The sequence below is a fragment of the Hydra vulgaris genome, chromosome 09, assembly GCF_038396675.1.
Source record: "Hydra vulgaris chromosome 09, alternate assembly HydraT2T_AEP".
NCBI lineage: Eukaryota > Metazoa > Cnidaria > Hydrozoa > Anthoathecata > Hydridae > Hydra > Hydra vulgaris.
Genome location: NC_088928.1, coordinates 52,433,118 through 52,452,443, shown reverse-complemented (window position 1 = coordinate 52,452,443; position 19,326 = coordinate 52,433,118). Strand labels below are relative to the sequence as shown.

General features: G+C 30.3%; 1 protein-coding gene across 2 annotated transcripts in view; it reads right to left on the bottom strand.

Moving 5' to 3' along the window:
- The window catches only part of LOC100208202 (uncharacterized), a 122,910-nt gene that overhangs the window by 27,234 nt on the left and 76,350 nt on the right, over positions 1–19,326 (bottom strand). For both annotated transcript variants that reach the window (XM_065806029.1, XM_065806028.1), the window contains exons 14-22: positions 13,097–13,137; positions 12,613–12,707; positions 11,624–12,528; positions 10,872–10,926; positions 7,549–7,613; positions 7,370–7,467; positions 7,079–7,144; positions 6,915–7,011; positions 6,635–6,677 (exon numbers count right to left, since the gene is read on the bottom strand). In XM_065806029.1, coding sequence (XP_065662101.1) covers positions 6,635–6,677; positions 6,915–7,011; positions 7,079–7,144; positions 7,370–7,467; positions 7,549–7,613; positions 10,872–10,926; positions 11,624–12,528; positions 12,613–12,707; positions 13,097–13,137 — 1,465 coding nt within the window. The remainder of the gene's footprint in view (positions 1–6,634; positions 6,678–6,914; positions 7,012–7,078; positions 7,145–7,369; positions 7,468–7,548; positions 7,614–10,871; positions 10,927–11,623; positions 12,529–12,612; positions 12,708–13,096; positions 13,138–19,326) is intronic.

The following is a 19,326-nucleotide window of genomic DNA, read 5'->3' as shown; positions in this document are numbered from 1 at the left end:
GGAGAGAGGCTACAACTGCAGTAGCAATGGCTTCTCCTTTTGAATCAGGAAGTTTTGGCACTCCCAGAAGTTTTTCAACACCACGCCCTGTTACTAAAACTGACAAATGCTCGACATTTCCACTTCCATCGATGTCTGCCATCATTTTTCCATCCCAATGAACTACGAGAGGTACATCCGGTTTGAAATTTTCTTTCGTTTCATTGTAATGAGTTTCACGATAATCAGTTCTTGCCCTATGAAAAGTAGTAACAGATATAGAGAACTCTTCAATGGGAGCTCCTAAACTTTGCATTGTAGCTGCTATAGTTCGCATTGCCACACGATTGCTTACTTTTCCTCTATCTAAGGAAGCGACAACTTCAGGGGTAATAATTTTTTTAACGCTATCTAATAATAATAATTAATAACGCTTCCTTTTCAGACCGGAGCTTTCTGCAACATCATCTTTTCCTTTCAAAACTACGATATCATCATGATCGCTACTAGCAGAACTTGAAGGCGAAGTTGAATTCTCAAGAACAATTACTTCTTCAGAGCGTTGTTTCCTTAACGCTTCTTTTTGCAAACGTTTATCCAAACTTATCTCTCTGCAAACTTTATTTTCTTTTTTCTCTGCATCATCTTCATCAATGAAACCCAAGACCATGTTTCTATCATCTCGTTGATCTATGAGGAAATCGCGATCTTCAGCAATTTTTATTAAATCAAAAACATTAGTTGGCGCAATATTAAAAAGTTTCATAATTCTCTTTTCAAAGTCTGTTACTTTGCTTCTAGCAACAGCTGATTTCTTATTTCTGTCTTTTAATAGATCCGTATATTCTTTATGAAATTTTTCAAGCCTTGTAACTGCATTATCCTTTCGAATTGTAGGAATTTTAGCTTTTTCCCAAATTTCACAAGTTGATTTGATAACTGTTACCGAACTTTCATGTATACTCAATCCTTTCACCTCATGGTGGAAGAAAAAACATTTTAATACTTCCAAAATTGTTGGAAGCTTAAGATGGGAAAGCATTGATATTGGTTGACCAATTAACCATTTTGCTGCAGAACTGCGTGTTGACTTTGCGACTGCAGCCATTTTAAATTTTCTTTAATACAGTGTATGAATGAAAATATATTTTGTTGTCACCTATATTTCCAAACAAAATTAGTTTCGTAGAAACTCGCAATTATATCACTTTCTTAAAATACTGTAATTAATATTATTAGTCAAGCAAAATAGATAAACTATAGTAATTTTATTTCAGGAATCACAACACTCTCGATAAAGTCTCAAACTGAACTAAACCATAAAATAAACCAATATAATAAAATATAATGAAATTTGGCTTAGTTTGCAATTTATTTTGCCGCTTTAATATGCATTTAAAAAGGAAATGTTGTTTAACAAAAATTATTATGCGTAATAAGAGCTTTACTTTCGTTTTTATTTTATTAAAATCGAACGGTAAATAACCGAAATGTGCGCAGAAAACGAAGGTCAATATTTTACTGAACTTTTGAAAATTCCAATTTTAGAGGGGTATAAAGATCGCCCCAGCGCGACCTCTAAATATTAACCGATTTGGCTGATTTTTTTGGTACAATGTTTTCTTTCATAAATGAACACATTAAGACCTGAGGAATAACAAAAAGTAAAAAAAAAAATTTTTTTGGTCATTTTTGGATCACCCTAATATATATATATATATATATATATATATATATATATATATATATATATATATATATATATATATATATATATACATATATATATATTTATATTTCTTTGAACATGAATTTAATTAAGTTTTAATAATTTGGATTATTATTTGAAATATATTGTAGTATTTTCTCCTCTTAGTTATGGATTAGTTATGAAATGAAAAATACAGAATATGTAACCATTGAATTACAAGACGAAAAGATGAAAAGTAACCAAAATTACTGCTGTGTATAATTGATAGTTGCTATATAGCACGCTTAAAAAAGCACACTCTTCCAGGGTGTGCTTTTTTAGGCAAAGGCTAGGAAGAACAATTCCTAAATAAACTTCGCCTACCTTGGGGACAGAAGAATTTTAGCTTAATGCAGTTTACATCTGCCCAAGATGAGTATTTTTATCGAGACACCGTCTCTAGTCGTTACTCAACCAAGAGCCCCAATGCAGGGTAAGTCAAAGTTTGTTTCTCCTAGCTTTTGCCTAAAAAAGCACACCCTACAAGACAGTAGGGCATGGGACAGGTAGTACTGGGTTACATGATACCAGTAGCAGGATGATCCCAAACCTGACCTGAAGTAGTTAAAATTAGTTACTTCCTGTATACAGTACTTTAAAACATCAAGCATGATATTTTGGAAATGCATTAGGAAAAACATTACATTTAACAAAATACTACAAATTAAGGTGAGCGTAATTTTTATTTTTGGAGTCACAAGTTAGTTAGGTCACACTGCATCAGAGATTTAAACAAACATAAAATAATTTAAGGGTGAACAAACACTGTGCCAGAGGTTCAGACAGAACACAAGCATACTTATAAACATAAACAGGCAGAACACAAGTATATATAAAGTAACTTAAGGGTGAATGAACACTCCAGCAGAGGTTCAAACAGAACACAAATTCCCTTGAAGTAACTTTCAGGTGAGTAAAAGGAGGTTCAGACAGAATGCAAACAAACAAATAGCAATTTATGGGTGAGAGAATTACTATTGGCATGACTGATATTAAATGACACTACTGACAGGAAACACACTCCTTCTAGTCCTTGCTTAGAAAGCAAATCCCACAAGGCAGCAGGAAATGAAACAGGTCGGATTGGGTCACATGTTACCAGTAGCAGGGTGATCATGAAAACCATACACCTGACCAGACAATAATTTAAAAATGGGGACCCATTAAAAGTACATATTACCATCGTTAAAAGTTAAATTACTATTTATTATTTTTTATTTATATATTAAGTTAAATTACTATTATTATTAAAGCATTTCAAAGTACTGAATTGTAATTAAATTAATTTGAAACGACCATAAAAATCATTATAGGCCTTCATAAAATATCTTTAAATTAAACAATATTTTTATAAAAAAAACTACCAACAAAATTTAAATATGTTGTTTGAAAATACTACATATTTAAGTTTTGCTTACTTTAAAAAACTTATACTTATTTTAAGTTAATTATTTCTTAAAACATTTAACACAACATTATCATCTTATGTTTGCTTTCTCAAAATTTAGCTGTTTTTTTTTTTTTTTAAATGAGAGGGCAATTGTTTAAGGGTGAATTAAGGTCTTAATAGTAAAAATAAATTAAAAAAAATAAAAACTATAAACAATCTTTTTAAAGATTGGCTTTAACAAAATCTTAAACTAGTTAATCATTTCTAAAACCAAGTTTATGAAACTGCAAATGTGCTAAATACGCCAAAACAGTCCATTTTTACCAAATACAAATATATATATATATATATATATATATATATATATATATATATATATATATATATATATATATATATATATATATATATATATATATATATATATATATATATATATACAGTATTGGACAAAACATTTGCAACCAACATCGAACAAAGCTAAAAAGTGTTCCTAATTTTACATGTCTTAAAAATGATACGAACTATACTACCACAGCAAACAGTTCAGGAGTCTGGAGTCATGGCATGCTATGACATGAGCAATCAGCTGACAGGTGACAGCACACAGGCAGAATTTCGTTGACAAGTGTTGTTTTGCAGCGGCAAAACAAGTGCAACTTTTTTGGTTTGTTTTATTTTCTTAAGTCTGGTCCGTGTCAACGCCACAGAAGTTTTTTAATAATTAAAGAAAGTATCCAGACGTTTCCAGAAGTTTCCAGAAGCATGCAGAAGCTTCCAGAAGTTTCCAGAAGTAGTATCTGGAAGCATCCAGTAGCATCCAGAAATATCTAGAAACATTCAGAAGCGTCCAGACGCATCCAGAAGCTTCCAGAAGCATCAAAAAGAAGCATCTAGAATCTTCCAGAACAAGTTCACACAGGTTCATTTTACTATATAAGAGACATGTAAATCGACATGTAATTCAGTCAGTATATGGAAGTCAATCAGTCAGTATTATCAAGACAGTTTATCGAAGTGAATTTTATCAAAGTGTTTTATCGAAGAACATCAATACAAGAAGTGAAATACAACAAGTGTTTCATTACATCAATACAGTCCACATCCAACCAAGACGTTGTGTTCCACAGAGCATTATTGTATCATCACAAGGTAAATGTAACACTGTAAGCCTTGAGAAGCTTGATTATTTATTTTTATTATTTTTATGACTTCAAGTGCAAAAATGGCTCCCAACAGTCTTGGATTGGAACTAAGAAAGAAAATTATTGGCGATTACGTAAGTGGAATGTCACAAAAAAGTATTTGTGATAAATATCGCATGAAAAAATAGACCGTATCAAGATTATGTTCCAAATATCGCTCTACGGGGAAGTTGGCAGCAGATAACAAAGGTGGAAGACCGCGTTCCACCACTTCTAGAGAGGATTCTATGATCGTCAGATCCGCCAAGAAGGATCCCTGGGTATCATCAGTCGAGATACAAAAGCAATTAGAGCTGCCTGTATCGGACCGAACAATCAGACGTCATGCTGTTGAAGCCGGATTGTTTTCTCGACGCCCTGCAAAGAAACCGCTGATTTCACTAAATAAACAGAAGAAAAGACTCCTGTTTGCTACATCTCATATTGACTGGAATGTGCAGAAATGGCGAACTGTCCTGTTCAGTGATGAATCGAAGTTCAACATCATTGGGAGCGATGGCATTTGCCGTGTACGTCGACCGGCCGGAAAACGCCTCGATTTACGTTACTGCCATAACCGTGAAGCATGGTGAAGGCAATGTAATGGTCTAGGGGTGTTTTTCTGCTAACGGTCTAGGTCCAATACATCGAAATGATGGAATAATGGACCGTTTCATGTATAAAAATATTCTGAAAGATATTATGTTACCTCATGCTGAATGGAATATGCCAATAAAATGGGTTTTTCAGCAAGACAACAATCCGAAACACACTGCAAAAGTAGTCAAGCAGTAGTTTCAAGACAACCACCTATCGGTGATGGATTGGCTGCCTCAATCTCCGGATCTCAACCCTATCGAAAACCTGTGGGAGATCGTCAACCGCAGAATTAATCGTGAAGGTGTTCGTAATAAGGATCAACTGTTTGAACAAATCCAAAAGGCCTGGGCAGCAATTCCACAAAGTTTCATTGATCACCTGATCAAATCTATGCCTCGAAGATGCAAGGCTGTGATCGACAACAAAGGATTCGCCACGAAATATTGATAGCGAAATACACCTTGGTCAACATTTTGTCGAGTTGCACTTGTTTTGTCCAGAAGGAAATCAACTTTTTTAATACTTTTGGTTAATTTATTAATTTTCGTGTACAAATAATGAACTTTGTGATGAATAAAACTTGAAGAACTTAGTCTCTAAACAGTTACATAGTTATTTCTCTAAATTGAAAAAATGCAGCACTTTTATATAAAGAAACTAAATTAGCATTATTTGGTTGCACTCGTTTTGTCCGATATTGTATATATATATATATATATATATATATATATATATATATATATATATATATATATATATATATATATATATATATATATATATATATATATAATATATATATATATATATAACTGACCCTGTGCTCATAACACGCATTATTATAGTTATAAGTTTTTTAAACCACAGTTAATTATAAATACAAAAATGATTAAAATAACTATTAGAATAAAATAGAAGCGATGCTTTATATATAAATAGAATAGAAACGATGCTTTATATATAAATAAAATAGAAATGATGCTTTAATTCATACAAATTGAGAGTAAAACTACGTAGAATTTTAGCCAATAACAACCAAAACAATAAAAAAAAAGTGTAACAATGATTAAATGGAATACGAGTTCTGAGATTTGTAGTTTAAAATTTGTAGCATTTATCAATTGCATTATTAAAGTTCTTTAATTGATCATAAATTGCGTAAAAACATTTAATTCATTTACAACTCTATTAGAAAAAAATTGTGCTTAATTGTGTTCAACTTGGAGTTATTACCTACATTTACTAACTCTTTATGGATTTTTAAGTTACGACCTCGAAAATATTTTTCTAAATATCTCTAAAATAGAGTTATGCAAATTTATTACTAATTAAAAATTAGGATTAAATTGCCACACCTTTACATGTCTTATAAAGAAATTTTAGTTTTAAATTTCTTTCTCCATGACTGTAACCAATGAAACTATAATCAACCAACTTCATGATTATGACCAACGAAACTATAACCAACCAACTTCATGATTATGACTAAGTAAACTTAATATTTTGGTCAACCTATTTTAAACTTTATAAGTCTCTCAATTTCTTCTTTTTAATGAGGATTTCATATAATTTGAAATCAAACAACAAAAATACTGCATTTTTGTTAAAACGTGTAAAAAAAATTTCAATCTTAGTTTAAAAAATAATGTCATTTTTTATACAGCAAAATTTCAAATATTTTGTTTTTTATAAAATGATCAATTTTATACCATAATATAAAAATTTACAAACCTATTTTGTTTCTTTCACTAATCTGTCGCACAACTGTTATTTTCTAAAATTAAAAAAAATCTTTAGTTTAATCATTTAAGATTAAGTAAGAATAATTAAGATTAATCACAACTAAACCTGGTTTTTATCACTTCACTTTTACTATGTTTTGTTTATATTATCATAAGTAATAATTTTTTGACATGAAAATAATCTAAAATATTTTTTTTTATAATAAAAATAATATTTTTATAACATAAATGCTTAACAGAATTAATCAAGAAATAAATTAAACAGGTACCTTTAACAAGTTATCATAATAAGTGCGAACAATTGGGTTGGATACTGCTTTGAAAACTGCCTCTGGTGGAACAGATATAACTCCACGACCAAAAAAACTAAAATATTATGATAAACATAAAAATTTAAATTTAAAATAAAAAAATTAAAAAATATTTTATATACCTATGAATTTTTAGATGAGAATGAACTTTTTTCATAAGTATAACATCTTTTTCATTTCCTTGGTACCTGATTGAAATAGATATAGTAACATTTCATTATAATAATTTTGGACTCTTTTGATTCCATTAATGATATGAAATCCACATAAAAAAGTTAATAATATATTTCTATGCTTTTTGAAAACTTGATGTATCATGTCATTTTGAAGTAAACCTTTTAATGGTCATTTTGAAGTAAATCTTTCAAATAAATTTGTAAAAAACCCAAAACAAAAATGAAAGAAAAACTTACACCCATCCAAAGTTTTCGTTTTGAATACTCAAAGATGTATCAGTTTTCATTGATGATGAAAGTGGTAACGACGATACTGCATTCATTGCTAAATAAAACTAAAATGAAAATTTTAAGATTGTTTATTATAAAAACATGATAAACTTATAATTTTAAAAAAATAATCACCTAATTTTTACCTCTTCTTCAAGTGAAGCGGCAGTTTGGTTACCAAGCGTTATAAAATCAATTTGTCCGAAGCGATCTATAAAAATGTTTAAATAACTACAAGCCTTCCCAGAAAGCGTGTGCGGTCGCACTCCTTTTTTTAATGAAAATTAAAAAAAGAATAATTTTGTCAAAAAAATATTTATACCTAAAAATTTTACTCATTTCGGTTTCTTTATTTTTAGGGGTTTGTAATTTTCCACTACAAAATTGATACAAGTAGAAAAAAAAGTAGATAAGAATATAATGAAAACAAAAACATTTTTTGATATACAATTTATTTGTGACTTTTGTCAGTCAGTATATTAAAAAAGTACTTTATTAATTGCGCTAGAAGTACAGACAATAATAAAATTTATTTTTCAAATGTTTTTGCTAACTTTACTGTTTTTATAAATGCACAGTAAATTGAAAAAACTAATTGTTATTCATTTGTAAATTTTATTTTTTTATTTTTTAACAAGTTTTTCATGTAAAATAATGTTTAATCATTGAAATATGATTTTCTTGGTCAAGAAGTTATTAAAGTTAACAATGTAGACAGTTGTAAAAATATGGTTTAAACTAAAAAATAAAAATTAGTTAAAATAAGACAATTTGTTTTTATTCAGAATATAATATTTTCAAAAAATTTAATTTAAAAAGTAGTTAATCAAGCTTTTTTGCCTTGATTATTACTGAAAAAAAGGTGATGGCATATGAAAATTTCTTAAAAATTATTTCAAAATGTCTAAAAAACTATAACAGTTCAAGACTTAAAATTTTCACCAGTTCTTCATTGTATAGTAATGCAGGAGTAGAACCAAAATGTCATAATACAAAACAGTTTAGAAGATATTTTTATTTATATACTCATTGATGGTATTTTCCATTGGAAATGCCCTTAAAAAATGACACAAAATGACAATTTTTTGGTGTAAAACATCAGTTTTTTAAATTCCTACCATTATAGATAAAGAAAATACTGTGAAAATTTCAACCTAAAAGCTTATGTTGATGTTGAAATATCATGTTTTAAAGTTAACAAAATTGCTTAACATCAAACTCTGAGAAAAACACAAAAATAAAGTTAAACAAAAATAAAGTTAAACAAAAATACTATGAATTCTTTAATATAAACAATGAGTCTCTTCATAGTGCTTCTCTTTATGTTGAAACTTATTTTTGTGGCTTATAATTTTCTTCTAACATTTATGCCTTCTGTTGATGATGACGACTTTTGGTTGGTTTTTATGAATGTTCTTTATGCGTTCTGTATAACTTTTTGCTAAATACATTAAGCATAAACTGTGAAACTGGCAATCCAAGTTTTTGTATAATTAGTCTTAAAACAGATTTACCATCATTAAATTCAACAATGCAAAACAAATACTTATTTCAAAAAAATTTTTTGATACAAAAATCTCGTTAGGATATTTAGTGAGCTGTGTCCTCTCTTCTGCCTTTAACCATCAAAAGAAACTGTACAGATCATTGTTTCTTCACTTTTCTGCTTCCTTTTTTTTGCTTTTTCCATTGCTGTTTTAGTCATTAATGCTTTGCAAACACTAGTTCATACCATAAGTTATTTATGTTTTAATGCACTAACTGGGTAACATTACAAACCATGCAAAACATCAGTAATATCGTTGTAAGCTTTAAAAATATAAGAGGTTTTAAAAATATAGAAAATAAAGGATTTTATAGCTCTATAAACTGTATAATCTTTTTTAAATGCTATCAACATTTAATTAGTAGTAAAGAACCTTTTGTGAAAGTATTTTGTGATATTGTTTTTGTTTTATATATAAGCAATAGGACTCGTTTCGAATGTTTGATGCCATTGACAAGGACTTTGAATACAAGATAGGTGTAGCTTTAAACTAAATCCTTGTTGCTTAACTTCATTATTTCTAACAGTAAAAGAGATAACAAATAGCCATCTCTTTTACTAAACTTTTTTTTGTTAAAAATATTTAACAGAACAAATTAAAAAAAAATTACTGAAATTTTGAAAATTTCAAAGTTAAAAGCAAACGGGCATTGTCAGTGTGTGCAAACTGGCATGGTCAGAGTGTAAAAATAATTTATTTTAAGCGTGGACGGACAAGGCATGTCACATGTGCCTCCTGGGAAATTTTGCAACTATATTATTAAGTTAAAAAAAAATTGCATTTAATAAAACAAAAAAAACAGGAAATAAAAATTAATAATTTCATCTAGTTTTGTCCCTAACTGCCAAAAAAAATGTTTTTTCGCAATGCTCTTATTTTATTTTTTTTAAATTGTAACAAAAATAAAAAATTCACTTTATTTATTAACATCATATCAAATAAATATTAATGGAACAAACAATATCAGAGCAGAGCCACCCTAACAACAAGAAAATTTACTACCAAGCCTTAATAATTTAGTCTGAAATACTTGCTAAATATCAAAAAGCCTATACAATCATGTTTGCTGTCTGATCGTATACTATATACACAGCTTCTCTGACCTGATGGTTCTCTTAGTACTGATGATAGTGAAAAATCACAACTTTCTATGGTATTAAGTACAAATTGCTAAACTGGTTACAAATTTTTAAAAAATTGTTGTCAATATGTTTATGTAGGTAACTTATATTCAAACAATATTCTTGTAAAGAGTGGGATACCTCAAGAGACAGCAAGTTGTATCAAGCAAGAGACTAGGGAAACAGCACACACCTTGTACCTTTAAAAAAATTTTAGAATGGTCAAATATTTGGCAACCTAATATAGCAACCAAAAAATGCTTTCATCTATGCTATGGCAACAGTCTATTTCCATTAAATTTATACTCAATGAACATTGATACAGCTATTAAATCTGTTGAATATATTCAAGATATTGGTAAAATTATGTCTTTGAATATAAATTTTTCTAATCACTTTTCTTTTACTACAGGCAAGGCTCATTCTTGTACTTACTTACTTTTAAAATCTTTTACCAGTAATGATTCCCAACTTTTGTAAAGCGCTTAAAAAGTATATGTTTGACCTTTATTAGAATCTTGTACCTCAGTGTGGAATTCCTACCCTTAAAAGATACTCAGATAGAAAAGGTTCAGAAATATTTTACTAGAAATATCTATTTCTTATAAAGATTATTCCTCGAGACTCAAGACCTTCAATTTTGATTCTCTCGAATTCCGTAGAATAAAATTTGACCTTATAATGACATAGATAATTGTAAACAACTTTGTTGATCTACTTTTTTCTGAGTTTTTTAGATTTTGCCTAAACTAACTTTTTATAAAATCATAAGAATATCTTGTGGGAAATTAAAAATAATACCTCGTGGAAGATTCATATGTTGATCAGAAGCATCAGAATCATACAAAGCTAATTTCTAAATAAAAAAGAAAAAAGAAAATTAAATCATATAAAAATTTAATTTAAAAAAAACTAAAACTAAAATAAAATTAGAAAAGATTAAAATTTAAAATTTGCAAAAAAAAAAAAAAAAAAAATCTAATAATAATATGCTTTCACAAGAAGTTTAACATTACATTCCACTTATAAGCGATTATATTGCACTTGTAAACAATCATATTTCACTTATAAGCAATTATATTCCACTTAAGAGCAATCAGATTCCATTTATAAGCAATTATATTCCACTTATAAGCAATTATATTCCACTTATAAGCAATCATATTCCACTTATAAGCAATTATATTCCACTTATAAGCAATAATATTCCACTTAGGAACTGTTTATATGTTTATTCACAGACGATCCCTTATGAGCAATTATATTCTACTTATAAGCAATCATATTCCACTTATAAGCAATTATATTCCACTTGTAAGCAATGATATTTATAACATTTTATAAATAATTTATATACAAACATACCCACTGTATATCAAAAATACAAAATAAAGAAAGCAGAAAAAGGCTAAACATAAAAAAATTTAAAGAATAAAAATTAAATTAAAATTAAATAATCATTTATAAATAAAAAATTATAACAACTTTTAAAATAACAATAACTGTAAAAAAAGCATAAGTTTTTTTTACAGTTATTGTTTAAAAAAACTTACCATAGATGCAATGCTTTCAATATCTGATAAGAATAAATTGTCCGATAAAACAGATTGATCATCATCAGTTGATCGAGAATCAACCAAATTGTTAACTTTGACATAATTTGGAGGAATATTATCAGTAGAACTATCAGTTAAGAATGATTGAACATGCTCATCAAGTGATTTTTCAATAATACTTGTATCACTCAGGTTACTTTTGTTTGTGTTCAAAGTTTGATTGTTTCCGGCCTGCAAAGTGTTTAAAACATAACTATTGGCCTGTGAAGTATTTAAATCATTACTATTAGTGGGTAAAATGTTTAAATCATTATTATTAGCAGGTAAAGTGTTCAAATCATTATTAGCTTGTGAAGTGTTAGAATCATTACTTTTAGACTGTGAAGTGTTTAAATCTTTAGTATTAGCCTGTAAAGTGTTCAAATCACTACTATTACCCTGTAAAGAGTTAAAACCATTATTAGCTTGTGAAGTGTTTGAATCATTACTATTAACAAGTGCTGTTTTCAAGTCATTACTATTAGCCTGTGAAATGTTCAAACCATCACTTTTAGGTAATGCAGTGTTCAAACCATCACTATTAGATTGCGACGTGCCTAAATCATTACTACAAGCCTCTAAAGTTTTTAAACTATTACTACAGGCCTGTGAAGTATTTAAATCATTAGTATTACCCTGTAAAGTGTTCAAATCATTACTAGTAACATTTGCTATGACAGATTTTGAATCCTGTACTTTTTCTTCAAACCAACTGGGAAATGAATGTATTTCTGTCAATATTTTTTTCTCCTCTGAGACAGGACTTTGGATATTAAACCGATGTTCACAATGCTTTCGAATTACAGCAGGAAACATTGATTGCTCAGCTGATATTTTATTTATTACTGATTGCGGAATATAACCTTTAAAATAGTTACAAATTCAAAAAAATTAGAAAGTCAAAAATAATAATTAAAATAATAATTAATATAAAAACAAAGCATCACCTCCTAATTCTACTCTAGCTAAGTATGTTAACTCAGTTTCTGGTGGGTCAGATGATAACACTTTAAGCAAAAATCCACCAATAAGTACATTACCCCTAAGAAAGAAAAGGATCAACATCATGATCATTGGAATTATCATGATTATAATACTTTTGATAACCATCATCATCATCATCATCATCATCATCATCATCATCATCATCATCATCATCATCATCATCATCATCATCATCATCATCATCATCATCATCATCATCATCATCATCATCATCATCATCATCATCATCATCATCATCATCATCATCATCATCATCATCATCATCATCATCATCCTCGTCATCATCATCATCATCATCATCATCATCATCATTATGATCATCATCATCATCATCATCATCATCATCATCATCATTATCATTAAAATCATCATAATCATCATAATTGTCACCATTATCCGATTGTGGACATTATTATAGATACTAACCTGACATGTGAACTAACAGCAGGGCAACCTGGATGCTCGACCTAAAACAAAAACAAAATAAATATAATAACCATGAAGTGTAGTCTATACAATAAAATTTTATCAAAAACCGTATACAAGTACATGCATTGACATATATGTACCAAAACCAAAATATGAAGACATCCAAAAATATCAAATCTTCTAATAATGCGCTTTATCTTCTAGAAAAAAAAACCAAAAAACGAAATGTAAATCTAGTTGGATTTGCTTTATCTCCCAAGCTTGAACCACTCTCCTATTATCATAAGGTTGCATCTCTTTCTCTTTTCTGCAAATACCAACTTTGTCGATGCTCAAATGAGCTACTGTCAGGTGAGGTTACTTTGATACCCGGGGTAACATAGATAATTTTTTCAGAATTACTTTTTCAGTATATTATTTTTGTAATATCTTTTTAATATTATTTTATTATCTTTTCTATTTTCAGGTTAAAAACAAACACTAATCAAAAGTTTACAAAGATTTCATAAAATCTATTTGAAAGATAAAAAACATATCAAAATTGTTAAGAATAAAAAAAGTTTATAAAAAAGTGTATGTGAGTGTAAAAAACATATTCTAAACAGTTATTAAATACTATAAAAACATGTTTTTTTATATACCTATAGGTACATACCTACCTATCTGTAATATGAGGACCTTCAAAAGGAAGGGCAGGAGTCGTGCTCATTGTTCACATTCAGAAACTAAGTTGTCAGCGGCCCATCAATGTTGCCAGAAGGGTACTATGAGATTGGTGAAAGCATCTAAAACATTCAAAATTCCATATGGGACATTGCACAAAATATGAAAGGTAAACATGGTAAAAAAGTCAGACATCAAGCTGCACTCTCTTCTAATTGCAAGAACCACATTTGGTAGACAATAAACATTCTTTGTGTTAGGAAAATGGCTGTTGGTTAGGATATCCAACAGGCATTTTCCAATCACAAAATGGATTAGATATTCATTCAACGGTCAAACATCTGGATCGCTCCAGTATTAAAAACAGATGGTTTAACAACAATTTACCAGAGATTGATTGGATGCATAGTTTCATCAAACGCCATAAGCTGACAAAACGCATTGCTAACAATGTAAAACCCTCACACGCAAAGGTTTGTAGACAAACTGTGAATGCATACTTCGATGAATTAGTGAAGACATTAGAAGGAAATTAAACCCTTAAACATTTAAAACTACAATGAGACTAATCTTTCGGATGACCCTGGCACAAAATCAATCATATGCAGACGAGGACTTAAAAGAGTTGAACGAAAAATGCAGCACTCAAAGAGTTGTGTAAGCATCATGTATTGTGGAAATGTTATTGGAGTATTCTTACCACCTATGGTAGTATATAAGTCTCAAAATATTTATCAAGAATGGACCAGAGGTGGTCCAGAAGGAACTTTCCATTTAAACCAAAGCAATGGGTAGTTTTAGCCTACACTGGGAAGAAATCTGATGTCAATTACATTGGTCAAGTCGTTAAAGTCTTCGAGAGAATAAAACCGCATCATATAAAATTTTTGAAAAAACAACTGGCAAGTAAATTCTTTAAATTTATAGAAAGCAAAGATGATATAGATGAAGCTGTTCCATATTCTGCTGTGGTTTAAAGAATTTCAGATGAACCGAGAAAAACAAGGGATCATTATCATTTCTGATACCTGTCTCACTAAGTCATCAACTGAAATCGAGAACTTTGGATAATGTTTGATAATTTTTGAAATTTTTTTTACAAACTTTAAAATTTTTTGGATAGTATCAGGTGTACTAGGTCTATAAATCTTTTTTATAAACCTAAAAAACTATCAATGAAACCCTGTGGTGGGGTTAACTTGATATTTGATTGAAATAAAAATTACTATCAAAGTAACCCCGACATGCAGGGTTACATTGATAACTGCTTGGGCTTTAAAAAAAACACAAGACAGGTTCGGATATTTCTAAAAAGCATTTTTTCCTGTTAAGGAGAGATCATTTGGTATATTCAAACCAAAAATGACAGTATTTTATTAAAATTTTATCAGAGCTTTTAAAAAAATCACAAGAACCTATCAAAGTAACCCCATTCGATGGTCACATCTCTAGTTGCATAAACCAAAACTCATTCTGACTCTTCATTCAGCTGCATTTTTTACTGTATCTATCTCTTCATGCTCTAATAATTTTATTCATCTAGTTTTTTTATTGCACTACAATGCTTTAGATTTCTCTACCACCTTCATGTTTGACTCATACAACCTTAAACTTTGCAAAGCTTTTGCCAGCTGCTTCCTTGCTCTTTAACACTACTTTTCGTATTCTTGTAATTACCAACTTAACAGTGGTTGCTTGCAGCCTTGTAGGGAATGAATTTAGTTTGTTTTTTTGTTTTTTAAAAAAAAATCAGTAAAGAAAATAATTTTTTTTTAATTTGAAGTAGGTTTAATTTTGAAGGTTGTTTCCACACACATCAATAATGTACTTTTTTTGTTTACTTTCAAAGCATAGTTTTTCATTCTTATCTCAAGTGTTTAACACTTGTCGTATATATTGTTGACACTTATCCTATATCTTAAAATCTGCTTTAGTGTCTGGTTTATAATGCGCTCACGGCTTCAAATGAAAGATTAATACATTAGTAACATTTTATTAAACGTTTTTACGTATTTAAACTTAAAAAAAAAGACTATTAAATAAACATTAATTATATAGTAATGAAAATACTATTATGAATTAAAACTAAAGATTTTAAAGTATTTCCATTACTTTAGTACATATCCTTTTAGTTCTTAAAATGGAAAGGGTAGAGTTTCATCATAATTATCTGAGTCTTATTTTATAATTATTGCCAAACATTTGAATGGAACTTGTTTTCTGACTCAGTTTCAAGGCTTTCTTATTTTTTTTCGCAACTTTCTTTTTTTTTTTCAAAATTTTCATGTTTTTTCTTTCCTTTTGAGCTTTTTCATTTTAACAACTTTTTCTCCACAACCAATTATTTATTTCTTAATCTTCCCGGTGGGAATTGAGCTAGCGAATTGCTAGCTAGTTGCTACCTTAAGATAAAAAGCGTGTTTAACACGTATTACTACATATAAAATATGTAGTAATACGTGTTTTAGATGCTTTAAACATGTCTCATGTCATCTGGCTGTCTTTTTCCCACTGGGTTTCTTTATCTATCTTTGACTTTTTATCTGCGGTTAATTGTTTTTTTCTTAATTTTTCATCCTTTATTTGTAAATTTTTTCGCACTTTTGTATTTTGAATTTGCTGCCACATTTCAGATGTTATAACCGATGGTAAACATTCTATTTTGCGCTTGGACATTTGGACTGGTTGTTTTGGCCACATTAAAATACTTTTGATTTGATTTACGATTTCTGCTGCTATTATCGAACTGAAACAAGTTTTGGTTCTATTACTGCTGTAATATTGCAATCAGGCATTTCTTTATCAGTTAAAACTGTCACATTTTATAAATTACAAGTTGTTGATAGATTTTTATTACCCTGTTGTATTTCATCAGGTAAAATTATGGTCTTATATGTTTCGGATAAGGATTTTTTCCAAGAATGATACAGCTGGAGGTAGCCAAGAACACCTTTCCAACATAAATTTATTGACAGGTCAGGTTATCCTGCTACTAGTAACATGTAACCCAGTACAATCTGCTTCATGTCCTGCTGCCTTGGCATCTCCTAGCCTTTGCCTAAAAAGGCGTATCACCTTTTTAGGCAAAGGCTAGGAGATGCCAACTCCAACTTAAAACACCCCCTGCCGTGGGGCTCTTGGTTGAGTAAAGGCTAGAGATGGTGTCTCGATAAAAATACTCATCTTGGGCAGATGCTAAATGCATCCAGCTACTGCCTTGTAGAAGGCCTCCTAGGCAAATACTTAAGGGGTAAACAGATTCTATCTGTTGACCAGCCTCGCACCCCTTCTTAATCTATTAGGCTGACGCAGATGTATTTTTAATACATTGTTTCCAGTTTAAGGTGTTGAATACTGGATCTTCTTGACTCATTGCATGGGTTTTGCTTGTGTCTCTGTTTTTATGACTAGGCAACTCATTCTATTATCTCCTAATGAGGGTACAGCTCTAAAACTCAATTTTATGGTTCTGAGGCGGCTGGTAGTCAAATTTCCCGAACTCTGTGGTAGCTCTCAGAGAGTTGTCCCTGTTTGTACTTTTGGTGTGCATTGCCAAGGCCACATTTGGAGCTCTTTGTTACGGCTTAGGGTTTATTAATAGTGATGAGGCAACTGCTTGGGCTATTAAACGGTGTTCTGAGTACTATCTATGCTTTGAGTCAAGTTCTTCAATCTAATTTAAAAATGAATAAAGTACCAAAAACTATAAAACACAAAAAACCATCATCATCACCAAGTTCTCTAAATCTATCATTCACTAATATTCGTGGTCTTCAAAGTAACTTCTTATCTCTTATCTCTTGCAAAGTTCAACAGACCTACTTGCTATTTGTGAGACTAATTTGAGTTCAGCTGTCTCATATTGTGATTTTAGTGTAGATGCTTATCTTTCTTTAATTCGTAAAGATTCCAATAGTCACGTGCTTTGCAAGGGCATTTATATTCATAAGAATTCAACCATTTGTCGTAAAACTAGGTTTGAATCCACAGACTATTCTTTTATGTGCTTTCGCTTAGCACCACTTCACCCTATTGCCTATCTCTTTGTTCTATATGGCTCACCTTCATCTCAAGATTGCACTCTTTTTAATGTTATTTCTGATCATATTGACCAAGCCCTCTCTTTTTATCCATCAGCTAATATAGTTGTTGTCGGTGACTTTAATGCTCACCAGTCTGAATGGCTTGGCTCTAGTGTCAGTGACTCTGCAGGCATTAAAGCCCACAACTTTTGCCTTTCTCAATCCCTTTCAACAAATGTGCTTCTTACATAACTTCATGGATTCAGGACGGCATGGAATCTTTTATTCCCCCTCGACAATTCCAGGTCAAGCCTCACACTTCTCCATGGTTTTCCTCACATTGTGCTGCTGCAACTTCCACTCGAAACTATTACTTCCATATCTATCAGCAAAATAATTCTCCAGAAAACAGATGTCTGTTTATTACTGCTAGAAACCATTGTAAAAAAGTTTTGTCTAACGCCAAAGCCTGCTATTCTCAGGTCAATAAATCTTGTATTTTATCACAAAAATTAGGCTCTCGTGACACTTCTGGAGATTCTTTAATAGTATCAATAATAAGGGCAAATCTGTAATTCCACCTCTCTTGTATGGTTCAGATTTTGTCACCTCACCTGAAGACAAAGCTAAATTGTTTGCTAAGAACTTTTCATCAATATCATCTCTTGATTCCATTAGTTGCGTTCTACCTGACATAGCCAACAAACAGGTTGATCCATTGCTTGACATTCGTATCTCTCCAGCTTCTGTATCTAAAGCGATTTCCTGCTTAGACTCTTCAACAGCTTGTGGCCTGGGCAACATACTTGTTATAGTCTTGCAGAAGTATTCTCCAGAGCTTTCGTCTATACTTTCAAAACTATTCAACAAGTGCTTATCAAAGTCTTGTTTTCCAGCCTGCTGGAAAGCGGCATCTGTTATCCCTATTTTCAAAAAACCTGGAGAGCGATCTGATTTGTCTAACTACCGTCCCATTATTCTTCTTCCTATCAAAAGCAAGGTTTTCGAATCTTTAATTAACAAACACTTAATCATGAATCTTGAATCTAATAATTTACTTTCTGATCATCAGTATGGATTTCGATCTTCTGGTTCTACAGCTGATTTGCTAACAGTAATAACAGATATTACTGAATTAAAGTTTATCACCCACCATATTGGCTGATAAACTTTAATTCAGATAAAACCAAATTTTTTTCAGCCAATCGTTATCGCAATAATTTAGATCTTCCTATATTTAAGAATGGTAATGTACTCAATGAGTCATCTACCCTTCATCTTTTAGGAATAACTCTTACTTCTGATCTTTTTTTGGAAACCATATATTAAGTCTGTTGCAAAATTAGCATCTGCTTAGGTTGCATCTCTTTATCAAGCTCGACACTTTCTTACTCCAGATTCTATTCTCTATAAAGCTCAAACTTGGCCTTGTATGGAATACTGTTGGCATATCTGGGGCGGATCTTCTAATGATGCCCTTTCTCTTTTAGACAAGGTGCAAAAATGCATTGCAAATATAGTTGGACCTGCTCTAGCAGCCAA